The sequence below is a fragment of the Symphalangus syndactylus genome, chromosome X (assembly GCF_028878055.3).
Source record: "Symphalangus syndactylus isolate Jambi chromosome X, NHGRI_mSymSyn1-v2.1_pri, whole genome shotgun sequence".
NCBI lineage: Eukaryota > Metazoa > Chordata > Mammalia > Primates > Hylobatidae > Symphalangus > Symphalangus syndactylus.
Window position 1 is genome coordinate 19971299 of NC_072447.2, and position 20975 is coordinate 19992273.

The 20975-nt window shown below is 40.1% G+C and overlaps 1 protein-coding gene across 6 annotated transcripts in view; it reads right to left on the reverse strand.

Moving 5' to 3' along the window:
* LOC129475227 (neuroligin-4, X-linked) overlaps nt 1–20975 on the reverse strand; it is a 342496-nt gene that overhangs the window by 14557 nt on the left and 306964 nt on the right. For 5 of the 6 annotated variants that reach the window (XM_055267360.2, XM_063634377.1, XM_055267361.2 and 2 more), the window contains one exon: nt 4510–4695. In XM_055267360.2, the coding sequence (XP_055123335.1) occupies nt 4510–4695 (186 nt within the window). Of the gene's footprint in view, nt 1–4489; nt 4696–20975 lie in introns of all 6 variants that reach the window. The other variant, XM_055267359.2, reaches the window with a different exon arrangement.

Sequence of the window (20975 nt, forward strand, 5' to 3'; positions counted from 1 at the left end):
AGAGATGTGTATATTTTATTTTGCCACATATAAAAAATGCTCCACTTGCTGAGAAACTTGAAAAAGCATGGGCAATTTTAGGAGTAAAATTCTGTGTAGCTTAAAATTCTCCATGAGTTCAGTCTACTACACGGATGTCCAGAAGTATAAAATCTGTATTTTTAACCACGACAGGACAAGAGAGGTGCACTGTAAAAATCAGCATTCCATTTACAATCGCTTCCTGCCGTTCCCGTGAATCCCAGCCCGAGTCAGGCACTAAAGAATAAGGCATTCAGCTGTGAGTCCAGAAGTTCATGCCCTGTCGATTTTTGAGGTCACAGAAGCAATCAAATACGAGGAAAATATGATTGTCATCAGGAAGATGTGATTTTAAAGATTGGAGGATTGCCCAAAGATGACACACAGGACCGCAACTTGAAACCAATATGGCTTTGACCAATATGTCATCAAAGCCATCTTGGGAATGTTTCTGCAAGAAATGTGCAAGTATTGACTTGAGTGCTTGGCTCTGAAGATTATTTTAAAATGTTCCAAAAAAAAAAAAAAAAAAAACCAAAAAAGAAAGTCAATATGTATTCTATTGGATTCATTAGTTAAAACATTCAGAATTGGAAAAAATGTTGTGAGAAGTTCCTTTCCCGCCCTTCTCATAACTACTGGCAATAATTTAGGCAGTAGTGTATATATAAGTAACATACACAAAACATTTATTTGTATGTTAGGGAAGTAACAGAACTCCTGATAAGACTAAAATAGTTGGATAATGAAAAAAATCACCCGGAATTCATACTTTAAACACAGTTCACCCTAGCGTAATGAGTATGCTAGGAGTTCACATAATTCTTAACTCTTTCCCCCCACTCAAATGTCTGTTTTGCATAGATGAGCCCAATATTTACATAGCTGTCTACACTGTTTTCCAGCTGATGTGTATCTTAGGTAAATTCTTAAATTATTATTATTTTGAGTAAATACATATGGTTCATTATAGTTTTCCTCTCCTTCTGACCTTGTAGCTTTTCATTTCATTCTTTGCTACGATACTAATACTGGGGTGAACATCTTCATAAAACTACCACTTTCCACGTGTAATTTGTCTTTATTAGACCACATAACCAGGCAAGGAATTCCTAAGGCAAACAGTCTGGCTGTTTTTATTTTTATTTCAGACAAGATATCACTCTGCTACCCAGGCTGGAGTGCAGTGGCGGGATCTCAGCTCACTGGAGCCTCTGCCTTCCAGGCTCAAATGATCCTTCCACCTCAGCCTCCCAAGTAGCTGGGACTACAGATGTGTCTCTTTTTTGTAGAGACAGGGTTTCGCCGTGTTGTCCAGGCTGGTCTTGAACTCCTGGACTCAAGCAATCTGCCCACCTCGGCCTCCCAAATTGCTGGGATGATAGATAGGCAGGAGCCGCAGTGCCTGGCTTGTATTTTTCCTAATTCTTGATTATATTGATGGGCTGTTCAGAAGCATGCCTTGCAGAAATGACCGATGCAAAGGTATAATAATTTCCAACTTATTGACTTAAATAATTAACACCTCCCTCCAATTAATGTGGCTTACATGTGTTTGATTACTCCTGAAGTTGGTTCTGACTGCTTTCTAAATCTACAATTGTGATTATATCAATTGAGAAAAGTGAAAATCTAGGTATTTTCAAAAATGCCATAGAAATCTCTCTACCAAATGGTTCATCAGATTCTTCACTTATCCTGTTTTTGAAATAAAGTTAATACAAATATGAGCCTTTCCTCTTATTAGCACTAGTAAGAGATCAAAGGCCATTTGGTCTCATGGGCAAAACATTATGAACTAAAAACTCAAGGAATTCAGAGTTTGGAGGATTTTAGGAAACCCTCATCTGTCCTATCTTGCTAATGAAGACATTGAGGAGCACAGCGATCCAGAAACTTGTCCAGACGGTGCTGGAAGTGAAGAAAGTCCTGCAGTTACTCTAAAGAAAGATACTTTTTAATTGTATGTATGTATGTATGTATGTATGTATGTATGTTGAGACAGGGTCTCACTCTGTCACCCAGGCTGGAGTGGAACCTCACAGCTCACTGCAGCCTCAACATCCCTGGTTCAAGAGATCCTCCCACCTCAGCCTCCCAAGTAACTGGGACCACAAGCATGCGCCACCAGGCCCAGGTGGTCCTTATTTTTATTTTTGTACAAACGGGGTCTCGCTATGTTGATCAGGCTGGTCTCAAACTCCTGGGCTCAAGCCATCCTCCTCGCTCAGCCTCCCAAAGTGCTGGGATAACAGCCATGAGCCACCATACCCAGCTGATAACTTTAAAAATAATCATTCTGGAGGTCGAGGTGGGTGGGCCACTTGAGGTCAGGAAGTTCGAGACTAGCCTGGCCAACATGGTGAAAGCCCATCTCTACTAAAAATACAAAAATTAGCTGGGCACAGTGGTGGGCGCCTGTAATCCCAGCAACTCGGGCGGCTGAGGCAGGAGAATCGCTTTGAATCCAGGAGGTGGATGTTGCAGTGAGCCAAGATTGTGCCACTGCACCCCTGCCTGGGAGACAGAGTGAGACTCCCTGAAAAAAAAAAAAAAAAAAACCCATGAAGGTTTTTAGAACTTCAGGTTCAATCACTGTGGTACCATTCTGAAGACCACTGACGACACAGAACAAATTACAAAGCTGTCTTGATGACTGAGATGGCTATTAGGAATATTCACTTGCGTGTGGCCAGGCAACCCAGGGCTGGATCTGCTCTGCAGATTTTCCTGCCTCTTCCTTTTAGGCCACAGCCAAGAATTTGTGATCCTGCTTCCAGAACCAATTCCCTCAAATTCCTGTGGACTCCCCTTTGAAGTCTCTCATCGGATACTGCAGGGAGCCGCCTTCACAAAGGGACAGCAGGGAATCCGCTGAGTGAGCCTCCGGGGAAAGCCTCAGGCACTCCAGCAGGGCTCAGGTGTGTGGCTGCCTGTGCTGACCATTACTTAGGCAGCATAACCATCTACTGCTTAGACGTCCAAGTGCACATCTGGTTGAGTATGGCTGCCTATGCTGACTACATGTTCAAGTGCATGTCTGGTTGAGGTAACATGATGTGCATGTGTTTTTGCCATTGCCTCTTTCTCCGCTTTGCCAAAATCAGCTTTTTCCAGGTTAATAGCAGGGCGCCAGGGAGGGTTTGCAGCTCCCACGGGGACAAACAGAGGACCTTGTGCTGACTGGCCCAGCAAGGAGGTCCTTCCTAAAAGTCATATTTGCAGGAGAGAGAGAGAGGAAGGGGGAGGGGAAAGCAAACTGTGGACACTTCCTAGCGCTACATGCTGACCTGACCAGGAAGGAGGTCCTTTGGTGAAAGTCATTATTTGCAGGAAAAGAAGAAAGGGAGGGAGAGAGAGAGAGAAAGAAACAGAGAGAGGGACAGAGGGAGAGGGGGGAAAGGGAGAGAGGAAAGGAGATAGTGAGGAAGAGAGTGGGGAGACAGAGAGAAGGTGAGAGAGGAAGAGAGAGAGAGGGGGAGAAAGGGAGAGAGTGGGGGGACAGTGTGAGGGAGAGAGAGGGAGGGGGGAGAGACAGTGGAAGGAGGGGGACAGAGAGGGTGAGAGACAGAGCAAAAGGGAGAGAGGGAGCGGGAGAGAGGTAGAGGGAGGAGGACATAGAGAGGGAGAGAGACAGAGAGGACGAGAGAGGGAGAGAGAAGAGTGGCAGGGGAAGAGCAAGAGAGGGAGGGAGACCATCAGGGAGAGAGACACTATTCCTCTGGGTAGAATCTACTTCTAAATGAATGCACCAGACATGTTTCAATATTTCCAGAAGATTTAAAGAATTAATATGAATTAGAGAAGTGACTTCTTAAAAAACATGTGGCTAAAAGCCCTGGTGGTTACAAAATCTGTACACCCGCAACCTTTATCGACATACTGTCTCTCTTCCATACTACTAAGTTGTAGCTAGAAGTTAATACAATTTCAAATAGTCAAATACAGTCAGAATGGCAAAAGAAACAAAAGTGTCAGGACTTCTAAAGTAGTTATTTTGTTCCAATCATTGTAACCAACACCTAATTGTCACACATTTAAATTAGGAGAAAAATACTGCTGATCAAGCATGGTGGCTCACATCTGTCATCCCAGCACTTTGAGAGGACAAGGCAGGAGGATCGCTTGAGTCCAGGAGTTTGAGACCAGCCCAGGCAAACATAGCAGGACCATTTCTCTATAAAAAATTTAAAAAATCAGCCAGTAGTCCCAGGTATTCAGGAGACTGCGATGGGAGAAGCCTTAAGCCCAGGAGTTGGAGGCTGCAATGATCTATGATCGTGCCACTGCACTCCAGCCTGGGTGACAGAGCAAATGGAACAAAAGCTGAGTTAAAAGACATGAAGATGGATTCATTTGATCTTTTGGGCATTTTCTGTTGCCAGAGTGACTTCTGGTAACCCGGACATGCATCTGAGATATGAACTCTGACCATTCATTTCTTGGTTCAGGGCATTTGCCCGCCCACCCTGGGGGCACCATTATTACCTTCTGAGTAGTGGGACAGGGTCAACAGGCTGACACAGGAGGCCCCGGCCCCCGAGCCAAAGATGGTCACTCTCTTGGGGTCCCCACCAAAGGCTCCCACATTCTCCTCAATCCACCGCAGTGCTTGAATCTGATCCAGGAGCCCATAGTTGCCTTTTGCTGCCTGGTCACCGGTACTTAAAAACCCTATAAAAGAACACAAGACATTTTTGGTGGCCAAATAGAAAAAGTGCATACACATCTCTGCTATTTGAAAAGATATCTCATAGCTTGTCTTCTTCATTCTCTCTCTCCTCAACCCTCACCCCTACCAATTAGAGGAAGAACAGGAGAAAAAAATTTGTGGCAGAAATAATTATATAAATAATGGTTATTGTTTAGGTTGATGTTATGATACCATGGCATCTTTGGGTATATATGTGGCTAATAGAGAAGGCAAAATGAATCTAAAATATTAATAACATGAAGCAATCCCAGAAGACGTTGTAAATTTTACTAGATTCAAGGTATCATTTCTGTGCACATTTTCATGTTCTTTTTTGAAAAATGCAACAGACTCCTACAAGAAATTTTTCAGGGAAAACAGTAGTGTGGGGGTGGGGGGGGGTGTAAGTGCACACGTGTGTCTGTGTCTAAGAATATGGGCATGTATACAAAGGCAGTGTGTGCCTGTTTTTCTCACTGAATTAGTTATTAACATTTTGTTTTAACTCCTTTTAATGCTTAAGAAACAAAGTAAGTTACAGACTCCACTAGATCCCACTCATAAATAGTATGCACCTCTATTTTCCTACATAGCAAAAATATTAGTTACATACAAAAAAATGTAATTATTGAACCTCATCCAAAAGCTAATGAATATTCACATCTCCCCAACTGTTCCCAAAATATCAGGAGCTGGCCCTCCTTATTTTAAAAAGAAGAATTCTGTGAGTTAAGGATCTAGATTTTACTCAAGGCCACACAATTCTTAATTTCTCCTTAGTAGCTGAAAAATGGCAATTTTGGTATTAATGATAGCAAAGTTATGAGTTAATCTATTTTATTCTTTGTTCCTTCTGCATTGAAAAATAGCTTGACCTGGAAAAACTGCTTTCCTCTGACGTTTTGAAGTCAAGTTTGGGAAGACATACACTCTCCTACTCAGATTCAAAACTAGAATATTTTCTAAGGCATCCTGCAAGTTTAATTCATTGCATAAACTTTAATCCAACTTTATGTCCAAATCTGTACTGGATATGCCTTCCAAAAAGACAAAGAATTTTAAAAAGTTTTTTTTTTAACCATTTTCACGTCCTTATTTGAGCCTTCCCCAACTACCCAACTATGATATTTGCCCCTTCTATACAATTTCTTTTTTCCAAGAGCCATGTCATTCACTCACTTCAAGGGATGCTTAGTACATAATTACGGCCACCTGCAGTCATGTTTGTATGAAGACAGGCTGCTTTAAGCCCTAAAATAACATCAAAACAATTCCTTCAAAGCACATCCCTAACCAAAGTTGACGGCATTCCAAACAGTGACTGAGCGCCGGCTTCTACTTTTAAAACAAAAAGAGTAGAGGATGAGGCTGCATACCAATTGAGTCAACCAGCATCTCTTCCATGAGCTTTCCCGAGCACCTGTGGAAAAATGCTCTGAGCTGGAAAGGAAGAAATGGCCTGGCTCCAAAGAAAGTCACAGGACGATTTTCATTCAACAATGACAATACAAATTCTAAACGTGAATCAGGACTCACTGTCTCCTGCAGCTTCAAAGAGAGGCAGCGTTGCAACTGCGAGGTTGGATACTTAAGACACATCCTACCAATGTGATCTTCTTTAAAGTTCAGAGGGATGTGACGTGAGATTAGCTACGATTAGTGGGTGCGATCAGACATTACCCAAGCCTCCCCCCGCATTTAATTAGCAATTACTAATTAGTGCTTCATGCCAAAAATGTTCTGCAACACCTGTTTCTATCACTAAATCTTTGACACGATCGTTCATAAAAGGCATCAGGCTTTGCTTGGAAGATCCAAGATCCTTATATGACAATGACGAATCATGTTAGTTTGGGTGCCCTATAATACCATTAAAGAAAGAGGTGATTAATTCCTAAGGCACGAGCAATTTTCTAACAGAACGATTCTGTCTTCAGCACGTCTTTTCTTCACTCACTGTTCTCTCTTTCTCAATTCTGCAGAATGACTTGTTGACTTATTTTGTTTCTGTGGAGGAACATGAAGATTTTCAACATGCAGGAAATCATTGGCCTTTCTTCCACCACAACCTCTTCCTCCCTAGCAAAACGAGAGTGTTTTAACCTTTCCAAAAGCAGGCTAATGAATATCCCCTGCCTTCAAAAATCTTAGTTCTTCTAACAGCATCCTACTGGATGGTTTGATCTTTGAGGTTCTGAAATTCTTCCAAATATCCTACAGGCTGGCTGAGGGAAACGACAATCCATGGATCTCTGAAGTTTAACAAATGAATGTGGTGTTTTGAAGCTGGTGTTTCCACAGTTTCTGCCATGGAATTTTCATTTATTGCAACATCCAGGGATTATTATTTTTTTCTTTTTAAACTATCAACAAGGGGGAGTGCCTGTTTCAGGTACACAATGAATGCAACAATTTCATGCTCTTTACAAGAGTATAGTCTTTTCATCTTGAAACCACCTTTGCAAAACTTGTAACAGTCAGACAATTATGACAGTGAAAGAGATCTAACCTAACCAACTCCATCTTGCCTTTAACCTCCATACTGTTCTTGATCATTCCTGGGCATGGGCCAAGCTAACTTTGGGAGAAATTGAATTTGTAGTTTAAATGATAATAGCCCCTCTTAAAACTAAGCCGCCTTTGTAAAACTAATGAAAGGCCACCAGGTTAAAGAATGAGAGGGGCCTGAATTCTGTTAAGATGTAAGCTTAGTTGAATGATTACCAGCCATTATTCTAGAGGTCACAGGATTTGCAACTTCCCCAATCACTAGAAGCTAAAATTTGCCTTTTTAAAACTTTTATTTTAGGTTCAGGGGTATACCTGTAGGTTTATTATGTAGGTAAACTGCATGTCACAGGGGTTTGATGTACAGGTTATTTCATTACCCAGGTAATAAGCATAGTACAGATTGGCCTTTTAAGATGTCTTTTCAGGCTTTTGCATTTCTGACAACTGATTGGTCCTACTAGGACCAGTGACTCCTCTGTGTCCCCACATAGAGGCCGACTGGGTGCACCAGGGCTGTTTTCCACACCCCTATCATTGCATCCTCAACCAATCAGCAGCACTCATTCCCTAGCCCCTGTCTGCCAAACTATTCTGGAAAAACCCAAGCCTCCAAATTTTTGGGAAGGCTGATTTGATTAACAATAAAACTCCAGTCTCCCATTTAGCCAGCTCTGCAGGAATTAAACCCTTTATCTATTGCAATTCTTCTGTCTTGACTAATCAGCTCTATCTGTGCTGTGGTAAAGATGAATCTGTTGGGAGGTTACATTGTTCTGAGGGCCAAATCATGTTTTCTATAAATCAGACTTAAAACGCATGTGGGCTTACTGACGCAGAATTCCATGAGCCCAGAGTTAGTGTTTGAAAATAAAAAGACCTGTTTTCCCAAGTTGCCTGATCTGTGAAAATTAGATCTCACTATCAATCTGTCTTCTTCTTTATTCATCAGCACCTGGCCAGGTTTTCCTGTGAATAAGAATGGAGGCAAGGAACAGGCAGCACACTGTAGCTCTGTGATGTGATGGAGCAGGGAGAGGGAGGGAGGGAAGGAGAGAGGGAGGGAAGGAGAGAGGGAGGGAAGGAGGGAGGGAGAGCAGGAGGAAGGAAGGAAGGAAGGAAGGAAGGAAGGAAGGAAGGAAGGAAGACATTTTCCTGGCAAAGCTATCTTCTTAAGTGTAAATAAAGAGTGATCTTAAAAAATTCTAATGGTGTGATTTTTTGCAAGTTTTTTGACACCAGGAATCCTGGTATTTATTGTAGCAAATTAAAATTAATATTTTTAGGAATCCTGCAAACCTAAACCACTGGGTTTTGCCTCCTGATTGTAGAAAGCAAAATGATGGTAGCTCATCAACTTGGAAAGAGCCACACATGATACTAAAGATGAGTGCTGCTCCTCAGAAGTCATCTCTCAGGTAGATCACTTAACTTTAAATATATGTTCAAAGTGAAAGAAGAGAACAAGCTACTTGATTGTCTAAAACCAGAGATTTACAACAAATGGCTCCTTTAACTGACAGGTCCCTTAGGCTACAAACTCTCTAAGCATTTTAGCTGATGAAATTTTGGTTTCTGAGCTTTACTCTCCCTAATATGAAGCTTGTAAATCAGCAACCTCTCCTCCAACAATTGAACAATGAAAGAAAGATGCAAAAGAGACCATGTGAATTAATCCATATTAATGGCTACATTGATGCCAAGTTTCATCCAGGGCCCTGGAAGGAACAACAATAACAAAAATACACACACAAGAGATATCAATAGATATGTTCAGTGATCTGCTTTGGCTGTGTCCTCACCCAAATCTCATCTTGAACTGTAGCTCCCATAATTCCCATGTGTCATGGGAGCGACCCAGTAGGAGGTAACTGAATCATGGGGGTGGGTTTTTCTCATGCTGTTCTCATGACAGTGAATAAGTGTCATGAAATCTGATGGTTTTATAAAATGGCAGTTCCCCTGGACACATTCTTTTGCCTGCCACCATATAAGATGTGACTTTGCTTCTTCTTTGTCGTCCGCCATGATTGTGAGGCCTCCCCAGTCATGTGGAACTGTGAGTCCATTAAATTTATTTTCTTTATACATTACCCAGTCTCAGGTATGTCTTTATTAACAGCATGAGAACAGACTAGTGCATTCAGTTAGTATGGTTATTTAAAAACAGGTTTCATGGAAAAGATGACTAAAAACAGGAATCACAGATTTTCCTGCCACATGTTGACTGAAGTGAATATCATATAAACATGAGTATTTCTATTCAGGCTTAATATTGTTGTTACAACAGAAAAGTTTCCAATTTTTATTATAGATAGTAATGTAGATGTTTCCTCTCATTTTGAATTACATCACAGGGCTTAGGAGAATAATTGCAGGTCTTTTGTTTCTCCATGCACTGCAAGTCAATGGTAAGGAACCCAATGGGGTCAGATATTGTTTTTCTTTCAATTAACAAAAGACATTGTTATATGACGTTAAAGCCACAATCCATTTTCTTTTAGGAGATCATTCCTTGCATAAACACAGTAGGCATTTTTTGAAGACAAGTAACCAGGAGATAATTCAGTGAATAGAGAAGTTAAATATCACCATTTCAGTGTATGTAATTCACCTGATATGTATATATATGCATATATAACCACATATATGCATGTATGTCTACGAATGTATATGTACACAGACATACATTTGTGCACCTTTAAACTAAAGAAGTGACACCAAACAGAAAATGTTTAAATAAAAATTCTTCAGTGAGAACAAACAGAATTTGTGTTAGGTCATGCAAATGAGGTCAAAAAGAAATCTGTTTGGTGAGAATGAAAGCAGAAGCATAAAAAACAAAAATCAGTCAAACAGATGCAAAACTAATCTTTGACGGTTATAGGAAATCATTCATGAGTCCATTTATTACAAGGTGAACCTTTAATTTTCTGATTGAAAACATGTAGGACTTAACACAGAAGCACACATTGCACAGGACGGGCTGGAAGGAAGGGAAGCTGATGTACTGCCTTCAAATTCTGTTGTCTGATAGGCAGGGCTGCTTGCAATTCAGTGCCTTTTATTTTTAGTTTTTACTTAAAAATGGAATGAGTACTAGCAGACCATTCTCCAACTGTATCATGTTATCACATCAGTATTGCACAGAACCAAAGTCTATTTCCAATGTCAGTAGAGAAAATCTAAAACAATTATAACAGACACACGATTTTTATACCACAAGTTTCCAAACTCTGCGGCCCATGAACTACTACTGAGATTCCTTGCATTACTTTCATAAAATAGATAATATCTCCACACATTTATCTAGAATGAAGCTGCACAGGTATTTTTTAAGTGCTTTAGTTTAAATTACATGAAATAAAAAAAACTGAAATTGATCATATTTTAGGAACAAAATATAAAATAATAAATACAGCTTGTTTATTAAATAATAAAACATCAAAATTTGAAGATAATTGATACATGAGTTTCATGGAAATGAAAATTTGGGAATGGCCAGCCTGGAAACAAATCTCTTTGAGTCAACTTCGAGTCTTTTTTTGTTTTTGAGAAAGACTCTTGCTCTGTCGCCTAAGCTGGAGTGCAGCAGCGTGATCTTGGCTCACTGCAACCTCCACTTCTTGGATTCAAGCAATTCTCCTGCCTCAGCCTCAAGAGTAGCTGGGATTACAGGCACACGCCACCACACCCAGCTAATTTTTGTATTTTTAGTAGAGACGGGGTTTCATCATGTTGGCCAGGCTGGTCTCGAACTCCTGAGCTCAAGTGATCTGCCTGCCTCAGCCTCCGAGAAGTGCTGGGATTACAGGTGTGAACCACCGTGCCCAGCCAACTTTGAGTATTTTCAACTGAACACTTTCTCCTTAGATATTTCTCCAGATTTGCTGCTGACTCTCATTCAATTGGCTGTCACATCCTTTTGGTTTTATTTTTCAAAGAGCTTGTACATCTTGTCCCTCCCTGGGTCTGCATCCTAGTGTCTGAGATGAGAACTACAGTTCCCCAGGACCTGCCCACTTGGGTGTTACGTCCTTTTACCTTCCTCTGAATTTCCACACCATCAACATCATCATGATGGTCTCCAGTGTAAGAGAATGGGTAAAAGCCAAGAAAATGAAAATTGGAAACTTCTGACCCAGGAGTCCTAATTCTTTGAATGCTTTCTATGAAAATCTTTATTCTGATGCATAAAAATAGCCACCCAAGGCTCCACAATTCACATGGATTGTAATTTTAAAAACAAACAATAGCAGCAAGCTCAACGTTCACAAGTCAGAGACTTGAATGGATCGTCTTGGCTGGATCCATATTATGAGATGCTGTTTGTGTGCATAAAGTGCTAAGGAGTATTTACATGCATGGACACAGAAACACATCTAAGGTATCTCAAGAAAAAATAGTGGGCTACTGAATACTATGTATCATTTATTTTATTTTATATTCTTTTTTATTTTTTTTTTTATTATACTTTAGGGTTTTAGGGTACATGTGCACAATTTTTATGTATTTTTTTGAGACAGAGTTTCGCTCTGCTTCCCAGACTGGAGTGCAGTGGTGCAATCTCAGCTCACTACAACCTCTGCCTCCTGGATTCAAGCGACTCTCCTGCCTCAGCCCACCAAATAGCTGGGATTACAGGCATGTGCCACTATTTGCAGCTAATTTTTGTATTTTTTGTAGAGATGGGGTTTTGCAATGTTGTCCAGGCTAGTCTTGAACTCCTGACTTCAAGTGATCCACCCGCCTCGGCCTCCCAAAGTCCTGGGATTAAGGCATGAACCACTGCATCCAGCCCATTTATTTTATTAAAAAATAAAATCTGGAAGGAATTTAAACAGTAGAGAATGATTATCTCAAAGCATGTGGATATAGGGAACGTTCACATTTTATTGCTAATATCTGTCTATATTTTGTTCATAATTTAAATCCCCTTTTTTAGCAACAACAATCACACACACACACAATAAAGTGAGTGTGTTGGACAAACAAATTCATTACTGGGAATCCAAGGGTCATTCTGTGTGGGCCCATGTGACCTTCTCAAGGGATGCCCTACTTATGTTCTTGAGCCTGCAAATCCACCACAACACGTGCTAGCTATTTCCAGAATATGCCTTGCATTTTGATATGGTTGCCTTTTTATATGAAGTCCCCAAGATCTAGGGTGCCCTCTGCAGGGCTGCTGGGTGACCATAAATTGCCTTGAACACCTTGCCTGAGCACACCTTCCTGTGGGCTATGGCCGCACACAAAGCTGCACGGCTAGCTCATGGACTCAGCACCATTTGAAAGGTCACTGTGACCTGAAGGTCAGTCTCTGCATCTTCAGCAGGGGTCACCTGCATACTCAGGTAGAACCTGGCCATCTCTCTCTACCAATGTGGGCCCCTTTCCACAAGTGTCGTGTGTGATTATCTTTATTCTCTCGGCACAGTAAATGGCTTTCAATGAATTTCTGTTACAGAATGTTATCACTTTACACGAAAGGGCATTTGCTTGGTGACTGCTTTTGGAGTTATTGCTTGCAATGGATTCAGTCAGACATCCTTGTGGTGGAATCTATTGTAAAGCCTCAAGCACATGACTTAAGATTTCAAAGTCTCATTTTGTTTATACGTGAAATGGGGCGGAGAATAGCAGCCCTCCCATAGCAAGCTGAGGAACTCAACTGGACAATGCACAAGGACCAGCATTGCGCCTGGTGTGGAATGTGTTCAGAAATGGTTACCTATTAGCCTGCTTTCATGAATATCAGAAGCCATGCAGTTTAGTTTTGCTTCATCTACACATACTAGGAACAAAGAAATGTCCTTCAAATACATGAAAGGAGTCGAAAGGGAAAAAAATTGACTGCTGGTCAAATTAGACTCTGACTCTAAAATTATACAGATGGTAAAGCGAGATTGTGTGTTCTCTGATGGTATTTTAAAGAATGAATTAGATACCATTTATTTGTGAACAATTTTGCATAAAGGGGGTATGTATTTATTTATTCAATCTGCTTACTAAGTGTTTATTATGTGTTTAAAGTGAAAAGAGAAAGACAAGGCAAAAAACACATCACAGCTTTTACTTATGCTATGAAATTTACGGAAAATGCTCATTCAACAATGAAGTAGCTATGATGATCCAAGCAAAATCTGGAGGAAAATGAAGCAGTAGTTCAGTGCATTTCCATAGATATCATGAAAAATTACAGAAAAGGTTTTTTTTTTCATTTACGTTTTCATTTGTTTTTAATGAGAGTATTTTAAAACTCATTTGAATGGAAAGTAATATTTTTCATCATCAAAGTATGGAGATAAAACACATTAAGATACATTTTTGTACTTCAGTGCTATTCAGGGCACTGTAAAATGCACATAAGTAAAAAGACAACTTATACAAGACTATATTAGATGAACTAGAATTCACATTAGATGAATGAAATATTAAAGTAATGCACATATATTAGACGAATTAGAACTTAGGTGTAATCACATGCACACTAGCAAAGTAAATATGACAGCATATAAAATAGCTAAAATCCCAGTGGAATGCTTAGTTTCAGGAATAGAAAGGTTATTGAAGAAGACAGACAATATTTTCTAGAATTGAGGAAGGGCAAATTATGCATGTATTGTACCTTAAGCTACACACTAAAATTGTCCTGCTGGCTTACCGCTTTAACCAAACTCTGTGCCTCTTTAAGTTCTTAATTATTTATACTATTTTTGTATGTTCTAACATTAAGGTTTTTCTTTTCTTTTTACCACTTTTCTTTTTGAAGATAGCTACATCCTAACTCTCATCTTCCTGTTATCCTCAGCCACAATGCATATCTGGGATGCCTTTTCTAAGCCTGAAGTCCGCAACTTTTCTTACAAAACCTGAAATGGTGGCTTGATTTTGAGACTGCATCAGAGAAATTAGTGCAATTCTATTGTCACTAAGTGCAATTCTGTTTTCACTAAGCAGGAGGGATGTTTGATCTGAGAGCAGTTACAGAGTTCCATTATATCTCTTACTGTACTGAAGTTTATTGTTAGAATTGCCAACGATTTGTCATTTTTGGTAACTGTCCCAGTGGTGCTTGGAAGTCTTTATTTACAGAGAGATTTAAATAGCTGGGGCTAAGATTTCTCTCTGAGAATTAATTAAACAAAAAAACGATTAAATGGATCACATACCAGAGTAGCTACAGTCAAACTCATCTCTGTTCTAAAAACTAGATTTTAAGCAACCATCATAGTAACAATTCTCCACTTCACAACTTTTATCTCACAAACTTTTATAGGCTCCTACAAAGCAATCCTCCTGGGCAATATATATATATGTAGCATAGCATCTTAATCTCTGTCTGACGTGTTTCACCTTCAGATCTTCTATTGTTCCAAGCTTCCAGTTTCTGTCTTGTAAGGATATTTTTATTACATTGAGCTCACTTAGATATTTGAAGATACTCTCCCCATCTCACAATCTTTATCACGTCAGTCAAGTCCGTGTTACTGCATAAGGTAGGATGAGAACATATGTAGGGGGCTGTTATTCTGTCCTCTACAGCAGGGTTCCCCAAGCCCCAGGCCATGGACCAGTTTTGGTTAGGGACTGGGCCAGCAGGAGGTGAGTGGTGGGCAAGTGAGAGAAGCTTCATCTGTATTTACAGCCACTCCCTATCACTCACATTACCACCTGAGCTCCACCTCCCGTCAGTTCAGGGGTGGCATTAGATTCTCATAGGAGTGTGAACCCTACTGTGAACTGCACATGTGAGGGATCTAGGTTGCCTGCTCCTTATGAGAATCTAATGCCTGATGATCTGAGGTGGAACAGTTTCATACTGAAACCGTTCCCCTACTTGGAAAAAATTGTCTTCCATGAAATCAGTCCCTGATGCCAAAAGTGTTGAGGACTGCTGCTCTGCAGGTTGCCTGACTTATCATTGAGTTGGGAGATATTTTTATATATTCTAGTTACAAGTCAATTCTCTGCCATATTAGTTGTAAATGTTTTCTCTCAATCTGAAGCTTGCTCTCTGAGTTCTTCATGGTGTCTTGAAGGCCCCATCAATACATTCTCTTGCAGTTCTTACATTTTGTGTTCTATGTAAGAAACTTTTGCATAACCCTAGCTGGCAAATATTTGCTCCTATGTTTTCTTCTAAACAAAGCCTCTCTGAAGAGGTAGAAATGAAAGGAAATGATGAGAAGGAAGCAGCTACAAGATGATGAAAGGGAAAATTCCTGAAAAGAATTACAAGTTGTGAAGTTTCAAATGGGAAATATGTTTAAAGGGTGAGGAGAACAGAAGGAGTCCCGGTGTAGCTGACTCATAATTAGCAAGGAAACGTGAAGAATGGTATTCCAGTAGTAGGCAAAGTGAGTTCACACTTGGAAAAGAGAGTAAAATGTTGGAATTTATTGCAAAGCAATGACAAGGCATAAGAGTTGGAACATGGCAGTGATGTGATAGGATTTATGGTTTTGCAAAGCTCACAGGAGCCACTGGTGGACAGGACTGCAGGAGCCTGCGTTTGGAAGAAGTCCACTGCAGTCGTCCAGGTGAAAGTTGGTCCTGGCTTTAGCCAGGTTAGTGGCAGTCAGGGTGGAAGACATTCAACATTTTCTGGACACATGTTGTCAGGATGCTTCAGGCTTTGGTGTTAATACAAGATGTGAATATGTGGTAGGAGTGGGGATTTGATGTTTGCTCTGGTTTGGGTTCATGTTAGGTTTGGATACGTGTTTGTGAAGAGTGCAGCATCATCCAAAGAGTGTCGGTTGTAACCAAGTTATTGAACCTGGGTAGGTGCCCTTGGGATGGGGACATATCTTCTGGGATTTTCACCCTGTCTGAGTTACACACACATTCAAGAGTCCTAGGACTGTGGCCAAATGATTGAATCAATCTCAGTTTCTCTTTCTGCACACTGGGCTTTGAGGTTACTGAAGCTCCCTCTCCCTATGACATTGAACAAAACAATGAATGTGAAAGACCTTCATGCATTATAAAGCTCCATGGAAATGTGAGATGCTATTATTATCTTGTGCAACAAGATAATGGCTGGGTGGTAGTGATGATTAAGAAAAACGCTAATAGCATGTTGTGTTTACACTGCCTTTAGTCCAAAACACAACATCTTCATTGTTGAAGCATGGTGATTCATGTGCTTTTGTATAGAAAAAAGGCATGTCAAACAAGATCACATATGGTAAGTATTATATATATATATATATATATATATATATATATATATATATATATATATATATTAGACATGTATATGTCTAAAATGATTCCAAAGAACAGCATAGGCTTATTTCATTATCACTGCAACAGTCTCAAGGTAGCCAAATTTGACAGACAAGGTCAGAAAGAGCTAAAAATAGAGATTCAAATGAAAATATATTCACTTTTTTTCCCCGATGTTTCAATCTCTTAATGACCCTAAGCTGCTTCTCACTGTATGACTCAGCGGCATTGAAAATGAACCAGAGAGAGAGAGGAGAGACAGACACAGAGACAGAGACAGAGAGAGACAGCCTAGTACCTCCAAGCACAGGGGCATTCCTTTATTTCCAGAACACGTATTTATTAAGAGCTGTTCTGCATCCTGCAAGGTGTTTGCAGGGTAAGTGAGGGCAATCTCTCCCAGCCCCTATGGTACCAACAGCCTGGGAGGGCTGAGCTGTCTCAGGATATATCCACAAAACCTTGAGTTGTCTGTAAAAATTTAAACTGCGTAGACTCCTCCGCTGACTTCCAAATCAGAATCTCTGTTGGTACGATTCAGCAGTAGGCATGAAAACTGAAAAGTTATTTGTATGTGTATTCAGGATTTGGGGAGTACTGTTTTGGGCAGATGCATTGGGCAGCGGTAGCTACACGGTGTTAGGCTTTTAAGAATAAACTTAGCATGGCCCAGGTAGTATTTTCTAGATTCAAGGGTGAAGGCTGCCATGACACATAATGGGAAGGGTCTGTCTTTAGTGAGGCGGTCTCAGGCTTTGCTGTCTTACTGTTAATATCATAGGCGAAGCTGACAGCCACTGCAGAAGGAAAGAACAAGGAACCATCACTGCCATCTTCTCCTTTTATCTCCAGCATGATAACTGCTCTTCACCAAGAATCAGAAGGAAAAGGGAGAAGGTTTCTCTTGCCGGAAATACAAATCCCAGAACCAATTTTTTCTCCCTTTTTGCTTTATCTGCCAGAAATTGTGAGGTCAAATTTATGCTCAACTCCAGTACCTGAATGTCTTTGTTCCTTTTGCTTCGTGTGTCAGATTTGGCCTATTTCTTTGGGGGAAGGGGGGGAAACAGGAGAAATAGGTTCTCGTGTTCCATTAGCACTGTAGGGTGACTATAGTTAAAAATAATATAATATGTAGTTTCAAATAGCTAGAAGGAAGAAATTGAATGTTCCCAACACAAAGAAATGATAAATGTTTTAGATAATGGATATGCTAATTACTTGGTTCTGATCACTGTATATTACACGTATTGGAACATCAGTATGTACCCCATAAATATGTACAGTTATTACTTGTCAATTTAAACTAAATAAATGAAATGTGGGGAGTACTTTACGCTGTACTGCCTCAAACTGTCTTTAAATTAAGCAAAACTAATATTAAAACCTATATGAAGGCAGGGTGCAGTGGCTCACACCTGTAATCCCGCACTTTGGGAGGCTGAGGCAGGCCGCTCACCTGAGGTCAGGAGTTCGAGATCAGACTAGCCAACATGGTGAAACCTCGTCTCTACTAAAAATATAAAAATTAGCAGAGCATGGTGGCACAGACCTGTAATATCAGCTACTTGAGAGGCTGAGGCAGGAGAATCACTTGAACCTGGGAGGAGGAGGTTGCAGTGAGCCAAGATCGTGCCACTGCACGCCAGCCTAGGCGACAGAGGGAGGCACCATCTCAAAAAATAAATAAATAAAATATAAAAATTTAAAAATTAAAAAACAAGAACAAAAACCATATGAAGATTATCTATGTATATCTATATCTATTTATTTGTGTGCGGGATAAGTTTGCCATTTTAATCATTTTAAAATGTACAATTCAGTGGGATTCATTACATTCACAATGTTGTATAATTATCACCACTACCTATTTCCAAACCTATTCATCACTACAAACAATTCTAACAAACTCTAACAATTCTACAAACTCTAACTATTAAGCCATATGTCCCCATTAGGGAAATACTTTTTATTTTTTGAGACAGGATCTCACTTTGTCACCCAGGCTGAAGTGGCACCATCTCGGCTCACTGCACCCTTGAGATGCATTGGGCATCTGTAGCTCAAGCAATCCTGTGCTCAAGCAATCCTCCTGACCCAGTGTCCCCAAGTAGCTGGGAATACACACTTGTGCCACTGCACCCAGCTAATTTTTGTATTTTTTATAGAGACAGGGTTTCACCATGTTGCCCAGGCTGGTCTCAAACTGCTAAACTCAAGCAATCTGCCTGCCTTGCCCTCCCAAAGTGCTAGGATTACAGGCGTAAGCCACTATATTAGTCCATTTTCACACTGCTGATAAAGACATGCCTGAGACTGGGCAATTTACAAAAGAAACAGGTTTAATGGACTTACAGTTCCACGTGCCTGGGGAGGCCTCACAATCATGGTGGAAGGTAAAAGGCATGTCTCACATGGCAGCAGACAACAGAAGAGAGCTTGTGCAGGGAAACTCCCCTTTTTAAAACCATCAGATCTCATGAGACTTATTCACTATCATGAGAACAGCACAGGAAGGACCGGCCCCCATGATTCACTTGCTTCCCGCTGGGTCCCTCTCACAAGAATTCAAAACGAGATTTGGGTGGGGACACAGCCAAACCATGTCAGCCACCATGCCAGCCTTTTGGGGAAATACTTTGAATGGTGTTCATATGTTGAGTTACCCATACCCTGAGCTAAATCTGCTTGATTATGTGTGATGTCTGTATTTAATGACCAATGTGATCGCACCAACCATTCCTACAATTGATCTTGTTGACCAGGACATCTAAATATACATGTCTCCAAGAGTAAACATTCAAAATAGCCCTCAACTTGTTAAGACTCTTAAAATCATGTTGTTGGTTTGTAATCTACATTTACATAAGTAAATCAATTGTGGATTGTGTTTCCTTTAATTAGCAGTGGGGGGATATCAGCAAATGATGGAAAACAGAATGCATTTTATCTAATTCTACAAGACTGACTTGTAAATTTACTAAAATCTTCCACTCTGGAAAGACTTCTGGTCAGCCAAGATGTATCTGGGTCCACAGCAATTTGCTGAATATGGAATCATGGCTAAATTTCAACGGGATGCCTCCAAAACCCAGGATAATGTTCAGTTTCCAAGAAAGATCCTATTAGGTTCAACATATTGTGTTTTAAAAAATGAAATTATATATTCTCATACTTCTAAATGCTTTCAAGGCAAACACAAAATGAAAAAAAAAAAAACCTCTCTAATTGACCACCACATTTAAATAGAAACTTCAAAAAGCACCTAACATCTTTATGCAAAATGCCTTACAATTTTTAAAGTTCTTTTCACACATTACCTCATTTCCTTTGTGTTCCTGAAACTAAGATGGCTTTCAGTAAACAATTTTTCTAGTGTTCTGGCTTATGTTCGTGGCCAAACACACACATTATTTTAAAAGCATTGGGTCACATGTGGAACCAACCCAAATGCCCATCAATCAACGAGTGGATAAAGAAACTGTGGTACATAAATATATGATGGAATGCTACTCAGCCATAAAAAGAAATGAATTAATGGCATTCACAGCTACCTGGATGGGACTGGAGACTATTATTTGAAGTGAAGTAATTCAGGAATGGAAAACCAAACATCTTATGTTCTCATTCATAAGTGGGAGCTGAGCTATGAGGATGCAAAGGCATAAGAATAACACAATGGACTCTGGGGACTCAGGGGGAAAGGGTGGGAGGGGGTTGGGAAATAAAATACTACAAATTGGGTTCAGTGTATACTGCTTGGGTAATGGGTGCACCAAAATCTCACAAATCACCACTAAAGAACTGACTCATGTAAGCAAATACCACTTGTTCCCCTAAAACCTATGAAAATAAAAAAAATTTTTTTAAGTCCCAATTCATTAATAACAAGTTGTTTTGCAAGTAGACAGCTGCTTATCACCCAAGTTCTTTCACTGCCTTCTTCTCCTGGCCTCAAACTGCCCACCTCATAAGTTTGGTGAAAATATATTCTTTCTACCCTCATCATCCACACTAAACACTTAGTGATATTTTAACAAATACTGATGCCTATGCCCCAGTGGAAGAGATTTTTAATGAGCTGTTTTGGGGTTAGGGTATAGGCACATGTATTTCAAATATGTATATATATCTGAATACTTTTAATGAAAAGCAAATCTTGTGATCCACACATTTCAAGAGAAAGCAAGTGAAAACAATGACACCCTCTTTTCCATAACACAATTCTTCTCATTTTCTTACATCGTTAATTCCTTATGGAAATCAATGAACTGTCCCATCAAATTTTATCAAGCATAAACATCACAGATGGGCTTGGGAAAGAAAGAATAGTTTGCAACCCACACTGTCAATTTTAGATTCAGGAAGCCTCCTCCCTGGTACAGGATCCCAAATTTTGCATTTCTAACAAGTTGCTGCTTTGTGAACCAAATTTTGAACATTACTGCAGAAGAATACCCTGCATTCTAGAATTAACAGAATGTTTCCTAATCACATCTTGTTTTTCTCCCTTAGG